The sequence below is a fragment of the Magallana gigas genome, chromosome 2 (assembly GCF_963853765.1).
Source record: "Magallana gigas chromosome 2, xbMagGiga1.1, whole genome shotgun sequence".
NCBI lineage: Eukaryota > Metazoa > Mollusca > Bivalvia > Ostreida > Ostreidae > Magallana > Magallana gigas.
Genome location: NC_088854.1, coordinates 34,768,441 through 34,785,566, shown reverse-complemented (window position 1 = coordinate 34,785,566; position 17,126 = coordinate 34,768,441). Strand labels below are relative to the sequence as shown.

The 17,126-nt window shown below is 33.5% G+C and overlaps 1 protein-coding gene across 3 annotated transcripts in view; it reads right to left on the bottom strand.

Moving 5' to 3' along the window:
• The window catches only part of LOC105324995 (large neutral amino acids transporter small subunit 1), a 97,913-nt gene that overhangs the window by 22,609 nt on the left and 58,178 nt on the right, over positions 1-17,126 (bottom strand). The window contains exon 7 of one of the 3 annotated variants that reach the window (XM_034445885.2): positions 3,475-3,578. The exons of the other annotated variants lie outside the window; for them this stretch is intronic. Within the exon in view, the coding sequence (XP_034301776.1) occupies positions 3,475-3,578 (104 nt within the window). The remainder of the gene's footprint in view (positions 1-3,474; positions 3,579-17,126) is intronic. 3 annotated transcript variants of the gene reach the window in all.

Below are 17,126 nucleotides of genomic sequence, written 5' to 3'. Positions count from 1 at the left end.
ATTTAAGCTTCCATCAGCATTTAAATTTCAACCACGAAATCAACTAAAATTTGTATTCAACAAATACTGTAGAAGTGGAAAATGTTACAACATTTTTAATTTCAATATGTATGTAATCAGACAATTTTCTGTGAACATTAAGCCACCGTGAATATTGAGCTGGGTATTCCTGCACCATCTCTGCATGTTTAGGCCGCCATTTCAGATGTTACCGAAAGAAAGATGTGTGCATGATCAGGATCAAAGTTTCCAAACATAAATATTGTACTTTTAAGACCAGTTTAAAACTAGAGGAACTGTGAGCAAGCCTACAAGTGATACTGTAAAACGAGAAAATATGGCGCACTACAAATTTTAGCGCCTTTGGCGCAACTGCATCTGAGCGCTAAAATAAATAGTGCGCCAACGATTTTCCATATGTATTAAATTTCTTCCAAGTTGCTAAACAATGACGTCAGTCCATTTTTAAGGCTATATAGAAGTCAGATGCTCTCGGTTCTGTTTGTTTAAACAATTACACAGGTAAACGGTATGGGTTATCGGGTATAAGTGCCTAAACATTGATTAATTCAGTTTTAATTGCATTTTAATATCTCTCATTAGCACCTTGAAAATTGGGCTTCTCCCCATGCCACTTCCATTTCGCGCCTCGAGGTGAAAATGTGATTAAGTGACTGAGCGTGGCGATTGTTAACACTGACAATACATGATTGATCATAATTTCTTTGATCTCTGATTAGTGGATATAAAGATAACAAGACGATACCTATTTTTTGTTGTATTATTTATATGTAAAATTACTGTGAAAACTAGAACTGTCCTAATGGGACTAATACCCCCGCTAGGCTAATTTCAAATGGGACAAATAATTGAATTGAATAATAAAGGTTTGGAACACATACAAAAAAAAATTTCTAGAATTGTAAAAAAAAAAAAAAAAAATTAGTTAACAAAGAAAAAATAAAATCAAAGTATGTATATAACAAATGTATGTATTTGATGATATATTTTCTTAATTTAATTGATTTAAAGAAAAACCAACAAAATGACAATAACCCCTCCCTTTGCAGTGAATAGAAATACCGGTAGCCAAGCAATGCTCTTCTGTTGATAAAACTTTCAATATCTTACTAATAAGAGTCTTGACAGATGCAATTAGTTGTTTCAAATTTTCCTCACTTTCTCCTATGGCACAATGGAACTCCATATCAGAAAATTGATCCCATAGGACTATGATTTTCTCTGATGAACTTGTTGAATTTAATAAACTCCCAAAACATTACCATAATTATCATACTATGTAAAAATATGTAAAAAAAGAAAATTTAATATTACAAACAATTTTAAAATTGCCAAAACACTACAATCATATCAGTAATTTTGAATTTCATTTAAATTAATGCCCAATAGGGTCACTTCATCAATTTACTTGACAAATAAATTTAAACAACCTCTAAAAATAGTTTAACTTCTTTATTAATAATTAAATTATTTATTACCTTATAATGATAGACCTTTTGGTTTACATGAAACAGTTTTAAAATAGCCCCAAAACCATCACCCACTTTACAGATTATCAATTTCCCCTAAACACATGCTCCATCTGAACCATGGCTCAGATAATGGCTCCCTTGGGACAGATGAATTCAGCCACACTTGTCCTTGATGTTCTTATTAGCTCCTAAGAATTTATCATTGACAAACAAAAACTTTGCATTGTCAGTTCATAGAATACTTATAAAAAATATTTTTTTTTTATTAATTAAGACATAAAGACAAAAAACTTCATCTGGATGTATTTATATAAATATATTTTAGAGTGTTTTCTATTAATTAATTAATAAAATCTGTAAGGATTACCTCCCTTACTTTTCAACATTAGTGTACAATATATAGAATAAGGAAAATGAAAACTGTCATAAAATCATTAAATCTTGTCTGATCTTAAAAAAAATTGCAGGTGCACATCTTCAGATGGTGTTCAACATATGTACAAATTTTCAAACTGTTCCATGCAGTAATAAAAAATTCTATAGGGGGGACAAAGTTGCGTCTACAGACAGACGGACAGACGGACAGACGGACAGACGGACAGACAGACGGACGGACAGACGGACAGACGGACAGACGGACAGGGTGAAACCAATATACCCCCCTAAACTTCGTTTGCGGGGGTATAAAGATTCTCTCATGGTGATCGAAACTCATGGTAAATGTAGCATTCGATTTCACTTTTAGTTTTTGTTAGTTTCGAGACTCTTCTGGTGTTATCCAAGTTGACATGTTAAATTCAAAGTCCGATAACTCAAATTTGTTTACCAACAAAAATGACATATCATCGCCATAAATGAAGATTTCATATCTATCTACTGACAATTTACACAAAAGTAAGTGTATTGTTCTCAAAGACAGTTTACCGTGCATGCGAGATAGAAATCAAAGTCGTTGTGTTCACGTGCTTGAGTGAACACAGAACTAAATTTTGGGCGTGATCGTTTATCAAACAACAACATTGTTTGTATTCTTTTTTTAAAAGAAAAGATGCATGCGCTAAAATATAATTGCGCTAAGGTACTGGCACTTGCGTTTGCGCTAAAATACGTATGCGCCAAATTTTCTCGTTTTACAGTACCCCCCCCCCTTTGGACTTGGAATGTATTTGATGCACCATTATTCTTTCAGTGACCTTGAACTTGCAAAAATGACCAAAGCTTATGATCAGGACATATTTACAGGTCACTAAGCATTATTTGTGTCAAATTTTAGCTTCTGATCATTTTACATATTATGATATGGCCTAAACAGAAATTATGCATTCTTTTTAACAATCACCTTGAACCTGGACACCTGAACCTGGGTCAAGTTCATGACACACCTTCAGGTCATAAGCAATTTTTGAGTTTTAGGAATTCCAATGTTTCTCCATAAAAAATATATAGACCAGAAACAAATTATAAACTTTTTCTTTCCAATGACCTTGAACTTGCTCTAATGATCTTGGGTCAAGTTCATGACACATCCTCAGGTGATAAGAAATCTTTGTGTGAACTAAGTATGGTTGAATTGATTTGGTTTTCCTCGAAATTAAAAATACCATGAAAGGTACTTAAACAGGAAATTATGAAATTTTTAGACACATTTACAGTGTTGATAAAACCACAGTTCTGGGTTAACATTAACCCTTTCACGTTTACACTGGTCAAATTTGAAAGGTGAGCCGTTTCCATTTAAATATAGCATTGTATACAGTTGAAAAATTTTGAGTCTAATATATAAAAGATCAAAATATAATTAATGCACAAAGCTGGATATCTTCATATGCATACTAATATATAATACTCTTGTATTGAGATTTCATATTTTATGCATCTATTGAGCTTTTTAATAAATTATTTTGCCCCTGAAAATGAGTAAAAAGTCCCATTTGTAAAAGGTATAAAAGACTCATGAGATCTGATATAACATATACTATACCTAGACATACTGAGTGCACATCCATTCATTGTACCACAAACAGATATAGCTATAAGAACTGGCATAACCCATGCCATGATACCCATGGAATAATCACCAAAGGTCTGAAAGAAAGGAAATATATCATGCAAGCTAACCTTTCACGTCATATTTTTTACACATCATGAAATGGTTCAACCAACGAAAAGGCCCAAGGGCCTTTAAATTCACCTGATTATATGACAACAATGTAAATGATCCACACAATTACAATTTGAAATTTATATGATAGGGGAAATTCGGGTAATTCTGGACAGCAATTAGGTCATCGCTATTCACAAAGACTTTTAACTATAACTTTATTAGTTACTACCAGTATATATTTTTCTGAACATATGTCAAATTTACTTATGTTATCATTCTAAAGTCAGTGTAACATATCACTTTTCTCAACAATTTTTTATTTACTGACAAAACAAAAGACTTCAGCAGAATGGGGTAATTCCAGACAAAGAGCAGATAATTCCAGACAGTTTTTGAGACAAACGGGACAAAATTTTGTAGTTATCCTTGTTTTATTGTTTGTTTCCTTTATATATTAGATTGTTATACTTTCATGTTAAATACTGAAATCTGATTGGTTTAGACGCAGTTCATAATTTGTTCTATTACCCTCAGCGTTAGCAACGCACTTAGCAATGGGTAACATTATATAAATAGTGCCTGTTTGGGAGGGTAACAGTTGAAATTGACACCCCGAGAAAACCATTGTCAACCGACGCGAAGCGGAGGTTGACAATGGTTTTCGAGGGGTGTCAATTTCAACTGTTATCCTCCCAAACAGGCACTATTTATTTTGTTATACTGAATGTCTTTTTTAAAATTTTTAAGAAAATTTTACTGCTTTTATATAGGAATAACGTGAATTCTACAGCGAACCTTACGCGCATAATTTTCGCGCATGTAACATTTTTAATGTTACCCTTTGCCAAGTGCGTTGCTAACGCTGAGGGTAATAGTAAATATTATTAACTGCGTCTTAACCAATCAGATTTCAGTATTTAACATGAAAGTATAACAATACAAATTGTTACATGCGCAAAAATCATGCGCGTAATGTTTGCCTTAGAATTCACGTTATTCCTATCTAAAAGCAGTGATGTTTTCTTTAAAATTAAGACATTCAGTATAACAAAATAAATAGTGTCTGTTTTGGAGGGTAACAGTTGAAACTGACACCCCTCGAAAACCATTATCAACCTCCGCTTCGGGCCGGTTGACAATGGTTTTCTCAGGGTGTCAATTTCAACTGTTACCCTCCAAAACAGGCACTATTTATATAATGCTATGCGTGCATGAATAATACCCAGCAGTAAGTTTTAGTTCTGGAGAGAGACACGCTTAAAGGTCCTCCACACACCTGGGAAAAGTTCTGCCTACAAGCCCACTCTTCCAAACGGATTTTTAGCATGTGTTCGACTTGAAAATTACCGTATTTTTGGGAAAATAGGTCGATACTTTTTTCCCCTGACATGTGGACCTCGCCCTATTCATCGCTTCGCCCAATTTATGTTTTTTTTTTTTTTTTTTGGTTGGAATTTTGCAAAAATTTATGCAACCCTCCAATAAAATCATGAGTGTTTACTATAATACTGCTTGAATTTCTGTGTAAAAATCGTATGGACTTATATACTGTATATACAATATACAATATACTGTAGTAATTTATCATTTAAACAAAATTAAATGTAAATAGATTTATTTCTTCTTACATTTCTTACTTAGATCACTGACTGAATCATTAAATGCTGTCATGCATTTTGATCGTGTGCTTACGATAAACAGGAAATCGATTTCACGCGGTAAAAGTAAAATGAGAACCGTACAAAGGGTAATTACGGGGGGAAATATCGTCGGGTAGAAATTAAAAAAAAAACAATTTGTTTTCATAATAGAATACCTGAACAAGTTTTTTTCTGTATATTCAACTTAAAACTTTCGATGAAATTTTAGCCAGGTGTCTCTGAAATCAGTCTGGGTAGCGCTGACTTTGTTTATACACAGTTGAACTCTCGGCACGTGCTACTCATGCCTGCAGGCTTCAATAAGATCAGAAGTTGACTCGTGTGTATATACACAGTAAAAAGTCACACAGAGACACAGGGTGGCATGTGCTACTGTAATCGTGCCTCCAGGCTAGGTAACTATCCCCCGGATAACACCAGTTTTGTACACATGGCAGGGAAGTAATAAAAAACGATCTTAAATTAAAACCGGCCGTACTGAATTATTTGGTTTGAAAATGTTGACGCAATTTCAGACATTTTCTTACGATGTTTTCAAGAAATACATTTTATTTCCCTTTTGTTTAAAACTGTGAAATAAGATTAAAGGCTACTATATGATAACGTTATTGGTTTAAACCATTTATTCATTAGAACTAGCGGTAATTTTTCGACCAATTCTTCGAAGTCGACCTATTTATACTTTTTTTTATTTTATGGCTAAAAACGGCCTCCTTCGCCCAATAAACCGTATCGACCTAATTTCCCAAAAATACGGTATATCCCCAAAAATCTCACTTTTTGAAGAAAAAATCAACTTTTTACATTTTACTGCTGTTAATGAAAATAAAAAACCCTGCTGTATTCGAAGTCGGGACCTGCGGATTGGTAGACTAAAGGAACACCCACCGGCCACAGAGTCAAGATAGACAACAAATAAAGGTGGTATAAACTGTTTCACAATGCGCTGTACTCCCCATGTTGTGATGTACTGTCATAAAAAGTAGAAGTCATGCGGTGTCAAGGATCTTTAATGAGAGAGAAATTTATGGCCTAGACTCAACATCCAAGTCTGTTTTTGTATTTCTCGGATTTTAGGTTGATCCTGTTTATAGGGCAACAAAGCCTGTTTTTAGAAAAAAAAATTAAAATGTATAAATTGCGGAACTTTGAAGAATTGGTTCAAAAGGACTACTGTGGTTTCATCAATATTCGTTGAATACCAATTTTCGTGGATTTCGTTGTTTAGTTGATCCACGAAATTAAATGTTCATTGAAGTGCAATTTTTATTAACTTTTTGTATTGATAGGGTCAATGGCCACGAATTTACGTATCCTTGAAACTGTGATTTTCACTTTATCCACGAAAATTGATGCCCTTGAATATTAATGAAACCACAGTATATTTGGTATGGTCGAATATCTGCCCCCAATTTTTAAATACTATCGTTTACAAATGAAATCTTCATAAATCATTGTACAGAAGATGCTTATCACTATATCTTGGTTTTGGTCATCATTGCTCATTTATTGTTTATCTAGGATATAACCTTAATGACCAAATTCCCACAATTTTGCAAACAAATGAAAATGTTGTCCTTTTTTCTTATATTTTGCATTGGGAAGAATAGAGCGCTGGTCTGCTCAAGTTCGATTTTAACATATATTTTTGTTCATATAAGTATACACATCATACTAGAAAATGGTACTTGAGCAAGCCTGCGCTAGTTGTTTCCCAGTCGAAATACCATCAGAAAACACCCATATTTTGCTTCAAAACATCAATTTATCAAAACAAGACAATTTTCAGGACGTCATTTCTACATTTTGACGTCACTGTGGTGATAACCTTTTTACACACTTATTTTTAATATGACTTCAACAATCTTCCACCTTATTTTGAAAGCTCTTTATAAAATTTTAATTTGGGGGGCAAAAAATGCACAATACTGCACATAGTCCTTTACTGCTAGTTTGAATGAATACACGTAGCAGTAGTTTAAATCAATAATGTTATCATAGAAGCTTTTTATCTTAATGGTTTACTGAGTTTTAAACAAAAGGTAAATAAAATGCATATCTTAAATTTACACATCGTAATTTTCAACTCACTTGATTCAGTACGGATTGTTTCATTGATAACTTAGATCGTTTTTTTTGTGATTGAGTTTCCTGCCATTCGTACAAACTGATGTCAACAGGGGGATTGTAACCTATCCCGTAGGCTTGATTGAACAGCACATGCAACCTTATGTCTTTGTTGTTGGTAGAGTCTGAAGTGACATATTAATTTTCATTTCACCCTCTAATGTTACTGGTCATCTATTGCCATTGTAATTATGCGTCAAGGTCTTTGGTCAACTTAACTTTTAAACTATTACTCATATATCGTACAGTATGGCTTAATCAATGTGTACATAATCATGATAATCGTTCACACCTCTGTGTGACTTTTTTACTGTGAATATACACATGGGTCAACCCGTGATCCGAAGCCAGTAAACATACTGTAACTGTACTACAGTACCGTCAAAGAGGATCCCGGTTTTTTAGCACACCCCCGCGGTCCAAATTGCAACGCGGTTTAAGACAGTAGTCTCAAGTAAAACCGCGTATCCCCATGGTAAAGTTGTCCAGCAAATCAACACCGCCGCGGTCTTGATGATAATTTACAGGTGAACAAATGTATCGGACTGAAACGCGAGTTATCTCCCCTGACTAAAAAATAATTGACAACTACACGACATTACATGTATATATCATTTTATTTAATGGAAGTATCTAGAATAACATACGATATATATTTTTAACTGTTAAATTTATAGAGTGTGTTTAAGATCATTCAATGCTATTTCATTTAATTACTTAACGATGTATTTTTACAATCCATTCAAAAGGACATAACCGAATATTCAAGAATTGATAAGTATATGCTTGGTAATCGGATTATAATTTTTTTTTATTCAGTCTTATTAAATTGAGAAGAAGTATTGAAACTTTGGTATTTAATCTACCTTAACTGCTTACCGAGTAAATTAAATTGATGAAACACTTTTGGCCATCTATGTCTGTACGATCGAGTTTCAACAAACTTTCAGCCAGTTTGCAATACAATAAGTACACATTTACATGCATTGATTATTATATATTTGTATTTTGTGTGTATTTTAAGTTCTTAATCAACTTGTTCATTGGCAAGGTTTTCTGTACAAGTGATACAATACACGATCTGGAAAACAGCGAGCTAACCACTTATCATATATGAATATTTGCAAAGTTTTTTACGGCAATATAAAATTATAATGAGTGCTGTTCTCTTATTCTAACCTAGCTTGAACATCACCGCTGACTTTAACTCAATTATTTATGGTGTTATTCTTTACAAGAAATGGAATGAGGTAGTTAATTTGCATTACAAAATGACATAGGAAATTGCACATGTAATTAAATGCATGCATCTCGAATTACTTTTGAAATATTCAAATGCAAACTATTTTTGTACACATTTCCTTTATTGTGTAATATATTCTATAATTATAAGTCGCGCTCATTTCCTGTGTATAGTGATTAACAAACCCAGGGTAGAAAACGACATGCCCTAGGAGTTTTCACACCTATTCAAGAAAAAAGAAAATCTCCAATTTGTGTACAGCTTCGTCTAACCATATAACACCAGCCATTACCTATCTTACAGAAGAGGCTTCTTATTATTATGATTGTTGCCAATCTAGATTTTAATTACGCTCTTTATGTGAGAGAGAGAGAGAGATGGGGGAGAGAGAGGGGGTAATGCGCTTAAGCCCTCCTTTCAATTTGCTTCCAATGCCACTGCATTCATTTGAAATATACTTATATTAAATATTCCTAAGTTTAGTATTCATAAAAGAACAGGGACAGTATACATTGTGATTGAACACAACATGCAGTTTAAGTTTGAGTCCACGTGCTTCACCTGACAATCAAATCAGCCCGCGAGCTGCACCATGTGCTCCTTCCATGATAAAACAGTTTCGTTCTTTAGTTTTTAAGTAAAGAAGAACAAGAGATGTTTGTGAAATACTTATGCCCCGGGCCTCCCTTGGAAACATCCACAAAGAAAATGAATGTAAATTGCAAATAACTGGATTTTTCTAAGTCCAAGGAGTATAACTCTGCCAAAAATGGCTCTATCATACCAAAAATCGAACTTGACCTAAACATTATTACTATAAACCTGTATATGAAATTTCATATCAATATGTGCACCTTCTGCAAAGAAAATAAGCGAAAACTGCAATTAACTGGAATTTTTCTATGTCCAAGAGCCATTACTCTGTCGAAAATTGCTCGATCGTACCCAATATCGAAATTGACCTAGATATTATCATGATAAACCTCTATACCAAATTTCATTTCCATACGTTCATCCTCTGCAAAGAAAATGAGTGGAAATTGCAGATAACTGGAATTTTTCTACGTCCAAGGGCCATAGCTCTGAAAAAATTGCTCGATCGTACCTTATATTGAACTTGATCTAGATATTATCATGATAAACCTGTATACCAAATTTCATTTCAATATGTTCATCCTCTGCGAAGAAAATGAGTGGAAATTGCAAATAACTGGAATTTTTCTACGTCAAAGGGCCATAACTCTGTCGAAAATTGCTCGATCATACCCAATATCGAACTTGACCTAGATATTATCATGATAAACCTGTATACCACATTTCATTTCAATATGTTCATCCTCTGCGAAGAAAATGAACGGAAACTGTTGGTGGACCGACCAACTGACTGACCGACAGACAGCAGCAAAGCAATATGCCCTCCCTTCTTCGAAGGGGGGCATAAAAAAGAAGTATGTCAAACAACAAAGTATTTAACACTGTTTATGATGTTTAATTTAATGCTTGACACTGTGTTTGTAAAGTTTATTTTGTTTTTAATGTTGTTAACGTTATTCTCTCTCTCTTTCTCTCTCTCTCTCTCTCTCTCTGTGGGGGGGACATGTTTAACACGTTTTACATTACAGTTTAAGATGACAGTAAAATGAAACAATAATTTATTGTTATTGTTAGGTAAATTCTATTATATACAGGTTGAATTCTTGGTGGTCGCTTGTTACATGGATTATCGCCCTGCCTCATACCCGTGTATTCTGTGCATTCAAGCGAAGAGTGATTTCCAGTGAGTGCAATGGTTTCACATCATTGAAACAGTCATAAAGCATTGACAGTCTCTCTTTTTCTCTCTCTCGTTTACTTCATATTGAAGGTTTTATATACAGTTTCTTTGCGGAGGAGAGGGGTGCATTTTAAACATGTTTAACAGTTTAAGATTGCACTAAAATGAATAACTATTCATTGTTATCACTGTTGGTAAAATTGTTTGAAACACAGATTGAATTCCTGATGGTCACTTGTTACACGGATTATCCACCACTCTCATTACATACCGGTGTGTTCTGTGCGTTAAAGCGTAGAGTGATTTCCTGTCAATGCAATTGTTTCATACCTTTGTGTAAAACAATTGGGGCTAAAGTCAAATACAATTTACTTTGACAATCTTGAAACGTTGAAGAGGTGGAGGGGCGGTTATAAAAAACAATATTTGCAGCTAATACTATTTGTGTTGTAGCTTCATATTAAACACATAAAATTATATCGATATAATTTAGTATTTTAAGGGTTGAGTAAAATTTTCATATCGTGCCGTTGACGTAAATAACGTGTAGCATGTGCCTGTCACGGACTAGGTTAACATGACCATCGAGAGACTGCTGTAAAATGAGCTACAAATTGATATTAATTAAAACAAATTTTTGAAATCATTAAAAAATCTAAAAACAATATTTTATACTTCTTACCCTCTCCTTTATTTAGATTATATTATAAAAATGATTAAAAAAGCTTTATCCACAATTCTTTAATGAAATTTTTTTTTTAAAAATTGATAAGGAGTTTTGAAAACGTGCATTCAATACGTATTACTAATTATTTTATGTGAAATGAAAACAATACATCAGACATGGCCAGTATAGATGGACTCGCAGTGTTAGGTGGTCGTCTTATTGTCTAATAGCGTACAGGTAAAAATCTCTGATCACTTGTCCAACGGTAGGTCACACCGTCGCGGTTTAAACATGGCCGCAGCGAGGACCTCGATGATGTAACCGCGATGGTGTAACGCGAAAAGGATTGAATAACTGCGAGGGGAGGTTAAATACTGGATCTGCGCTGACAGTACTGTATATTAAGGTGTACAATATTTGTCGTAATATGAATTTTCATCAAGTATTACTTGATGAAAATTCATATACATACAGTACCATACATTATATTACTCACAATGTCATTACAAAAATTATCAACGGAACAACTATCAGGGACGTATATACTAACAGGCTCTGTTATATCTAAGTCTCTGCAACTATCGAACAATAGTTCAAATGGACGAAAAAAAAAAACAACCCTGGTGATAAACTGCTAAAAACAGTGAATTTTATATTTGACTGTTTAATTCTTTCAACTTTGAGCCTACGATAAGCCAATCCCGGGGGATAAGCCGGGGCTTGCGCATTGGAGAAAAAAAATACCAGCCTATGCCCCGAAAAATACGGTATATGGTAGTAGAGAAGAAGATTTTCTTAGATTTAATACATTTTTACTATATGGCCATATTGGCCTCACCCTAGAGCCAGAACCCCTGACCAAGGGGCCATAAATTTCACAATTTTGGTAGAGGGCTTCATGGACATCATTATCATGCAACCAGTTTTTTCTTCACATGCATGGGAGTAGAGAAGAAGATTTTTGAAAATTTGGCTTTTTTTGCATATTTGGCCCCGCCCTTGGCACCTCAGGGGTGGTAGAGCCATTAATTTCACAATTTAGATTCTTCTTACCATAGAGATGCTTCACACCAAAAATGGTAACGATTGGCCTGGTAGTTTTTAAGAAGAAGTTAAAAATGTAAAATTGTTAATGCAGGACGACGGACGAAGACCAATTGCAATAGGTCACCTGAGCGACTCAGGTGACCTAAAACCAGGTTCGGACAACAAAGCTGACACAGATGCCGCCATCAAGGGATAATAGCCTGACTTCGACTAGGTGAGCTAAAATTGCTAAAAGTTTACAACATTAAATACAATGCCAATAACAACAGACAATGGAAAAATTTTAATCGGAAAAGCTTACTTAAGCCTTTGGCTCAAGTGAGCTAAAAAAGGTGCTTGAGCAATCAAACAAAATGTTTTTTTGTCACAAAACAAAATAGAAGTACCCATGACTTAGCTCTGAACCTCCCTCTAAAAACAAAATAAATCGATGTCATGGCATTATAATATCAGAATACTTTGTTCTCATTTATTTTTTCTACAGGGTTTTGACTAGCTAAGTACATATTTCAAAAGTTCTAATGATATTCCTTTGGTTCTGGGAGCAGAAATTACAGATGTGCTTTTAGAAAAAATCCTAGTTCCTAAAGAATCATAACTTGCTTAATTTGTATTCCCTTCCTCTAGATGCTATATACAAAGTCTGGTCAAGATAATCTAAAAAATTTCAGAGAGGAAGCTGAAAATATTCAAATATTGAAACACAAATCACAATGACATATAAAAACAGATAGTAATTAATAGGTCACCAGAAAGATTCAGGTAACATAAAAAATGTACAGTAGAAATTTTCTTTTTACATTCAATAGCATACATGCAGATACAACAAAGAAATAAACTATTTACTGCCAGGATAACCTAAAAGAGACAACAGTGATGTAAATCAAATTCCAAAGTTTGAGTTGTTATGATATAAATTTTGAATTTTGGACCATCTTTACCTCACAATAGTGAGCTTAGGCCAGCATTTTTTTATTTTTAGGCTTATAAACCCGCCGCTCGGTTTTCTGAGTTTTTAGAAAAAAAATAAAATTAATAAAAAAAAATGCTGGCCTTATTATTGCAGTAAAAATTAAGATTCAAACTTTTATTACATGCATAACTTTTATACTTTTATTGAAGCGTCTTTAAATAAGAAATAACCAAGATGATGAGCTGTAGTGTCTCTTTAAAAAACAATTATGATACATGTATCATATAATGGTTACTAGATAGAAAATGCAATATCAAAAAGTATAGAAATGAGACATACATTTAAAAAATTTTTATTGTTTTCAAAATCAAGTTGCTTTTAGAAATGTATCAGATGAAAAAGGTAGTGGTTATATATATTATTGGGGGTTTTTTTCCTTTACAAAAAAAAAAACCAAGATGCCCCCAAATCAATTTTAAAAATTAGCGTAACCCTAATGAAATTTGTACAAATAATATTGCTTGAAACTAATGAAATATTTAATAGGAAAGGAAAGTAAAGTCAATGTGTAGTAAATAATGTAATTATTGATTAAATTTGAATTTGCGAATGAATTAATGTTCTTCGACATGCCACAAGTTTTCACTTTCCTCAGGCACTATTTTGTAAAATGTAAAACTTTAAAGACCATATCTGGTGTATAAATAGCAGTGTTACAATGCACTTTGAAAAATTACAAACTTCGAAAAAAAAATTCAAAATGCATGAATTTTGGGACCAAGTCAACACACTTTGAAAAAAATAAAAAAATATCAAAGTGTGTTGATATCGTTGATGTTAATGCACCTTGAAAAAAAATTGCTCAGGGATTAGTCGAAATAATTGATACTTGATACTTTAATATATATAACAAATAATTATTTTAACTTTTTAAAGTTCAATATGAGATATTTAAAAAAGAACCCAATTGCATTCTCAGCTAACTTAATAAACTGTTTGTCAATGACTCCATTTTATCCAAAAATACTCGGAAGCTTATGTAGTTTGACGATTTATATATAAAGAACAACTCAGGATATTTTAATTATCCAAATATAGCATAAACTGCATTGCTTAGCAATTGTCCTTTCTTGTGTGTGCAGCAAATTCATTTCTTATCTGGTACATTGGGCTATGCCAGAAACGACAAGAATAGAATTCCTGGGTCCCCCGCTGGTCAAGCAGTATACTAGTATCGAGTCTATTGACCAAGGCTGATTTAGGAACTTGACCAAGGTATTAGTGGTATAAACATTTGGTATAAATTTAATGAAAATCCGTCAAAATTTGTACCGTAATCCGGTGAATATAATACGCACTTTTTTCCCAGCATTTTTTACCGTGAGAAAGGGGTGCGTATTATACATCCTTATAGGATTTGGACATATTTTTTCCCTAGCTGAAGCACGGGGTATCATACTGCCGTATTACCTATGCTGTTCACAGACAGGACCGATACCCCGCTATACATCGTAACATTACTTAATTATCACATATATATTATTATTTAACCCTTAGGAAATCATTGTTATAGTATGTGATTAAAGAAAATGTACACTTTAAGTCTGTTAATAAATAAACTGTTTCAAAATGGCCTATAGAAATTAATTTGAACTGCCTATTCTTTATCTCCGTGTACGCCGCCATTACAGCTGTTATTAATAGAATGCAGACTTGGATGGCCACATGCTATTTGTAACCGATCTTTGAAAACAGCTTACACACCATTTGGCTCATTTTAACCATTTTCATGTAATGCTAATTAATTTATTACAAATAATTATGAGTATAAATAATTCTATAACCTATTCCAGTAATTGAAGCCATTGTTGTGCTCCCCTACCGCTAACGCTTGACACCTTGGGTATCTCAGACACCCCCCTTAGGCTATGTGTACTATACACAACACAACTATTTGTGCATATATTTTATTATGTTCCAGGCCTCTAATTGATCACTTTGATCGGAGTCATTTAAGAATTTAATTAGGTCCGTTATCTCCATACCTGTACATCGTCCGTTTTTCACTTCACAGGGATTGTAATGACTAAACAATTATATAACGCTTGCTAAAAGTAGTTGATTTTATTTACAGTAGAATATTTAATACTAGGTCTATTTAAAACATTGATTATGAATTAAAGATATTACCGCGATGTATTAGTTACAATAAATCCGTATCTAAGAAAATATTGTGTTTTTCTTATATCCGGTAGCGTATTCCCGCGATGAAGTTGAGCGTGCATACAAAGTATAACTGCTTTGTTGATACTCAAGATTACCGTTTGGTCGATTTTTTTTATGCGCATTATACATCCCAACAAGCTTTTTTTCACCATTTTTAGGCCCAAAGTGGGGGGTGCGTATTGTACACTACTGCGTATTATATTCACCGGATTACGGTATGCAGGAGAGCGCTTTCAATGTCAATTTTTGGATAAAATGGAGTCATTATTGTGGTCAAAGTCCCATAACTCCAACAAAAAGTATCGATCAATGCTGATTTTCGAACTTGACCAAGGTAAAAGTGGTATAAACATTTGGTATAAATTTAATGAAAATCCGTCAAAATTTGTAGGCATGAGAGCGCTTACAAAAAAGTGTGACGGACGGACACACGGACGGACGCCCGGCATTTCTATGTCCCCACTCCGCGTTGCGGCGGGGGACAAAAATGATTTATATGTTTTCACTAGACTTTGACCCGTGCGTGCACTGGTTGACATTGCATATGATAATGGACATTTACGAAAGATACATTGACACACGGTATTGTTGACATTTACATAACCAAGCTTTAAGCCTACAATTCACTACACTCTGCTTAGTTAGAATAATCTAACTGTGTCTCGGGACAGGTCTTCACCACAGTCAAAATGCCTCCCATATACCCGTAATGAAGCAAAAAATTGCATAATAGATCCGAAATGATTTTGGAGAAAATTAATGAAGCTGTATTGAAAATAACAGTTAAATTATTCATAACAAACCATTTTGAGGCTGTAGATACCTTTCATCTAAAAATTTAATTCATATTAATGAAGAATTCAACACTTTTTCACCAACATTTTTTACTCGCTTCAAATTCACGCACCGTGTTGACATTCGAAACTCTCTGAATTTTTCAAATTAAATGCACTGAGCTCCCGTATTTTCTTTGATGAACAGAATATATAGCAAATTTTCAATGAAAATTTACAAGTATTTGTATCATCGTTTCTGAGTGTATCCATGCAAATGTGATATTGTGGAAACATACACTAAAGAGCCTCCTGTGAATATAATGCTAAATTATTTTAAGAACTTCAAGAAAGAAATAATTCTTGAGATAAAAATGTTTTAATTGTATTATGAAAAAAGATTTTTTTTAAATTCATTTTTGAATTGTTAATATTACTAAATATAACAGCACAGTTTCATAACATTTTCAAGAGTGTTGTTATTAAGAGTTTCTAATCATTTAAACAGTTTACTCCAATTAGTTTGCAATTCAATAAGAAATGTGTCAACAACACACTAAGCCCCCAGGATATTCTACGTATCAAAACAATCTTTTGTTATAAGAAGTGCTAAACACCCAAATCCCCTTCCCTTCGCTATGTCCCAAAAGAATAGGAGACAGACATGCACCTTTAAAAGCAAAATGAATGCACTGTCCATCCATGATGAAAAGCAATATCACTTCCAATATTATAACCCATTTGAAAATAATTTTACTTACTTATTCTCTCTCTCTCTCTCTCTCTCTCTCTCTCTCTCTCTCTCTCTCTCTCTCTCATATTAAGTACACTGTACATTAGTTTGGACTGATAGAAAATACAAGATTCATGTATTTTTTTCTATTATTGCACTTAATATGATCGTCAAACAGTACTTTTCAGTCCAAGCTTCGACTGCTCCTGTAAAACATTTATTTAGTATAGCTGGGAAGATTTTCAAACTAACAGGATGCAGTTAAAGATGAACCCTTTGAAACTTTGATCATAAAGTGCAACAGCAATCTTTTGTCTTAAAGTGTCCTCAGTACAAAGAAATTTTAAGCTACTTTTTACAATATC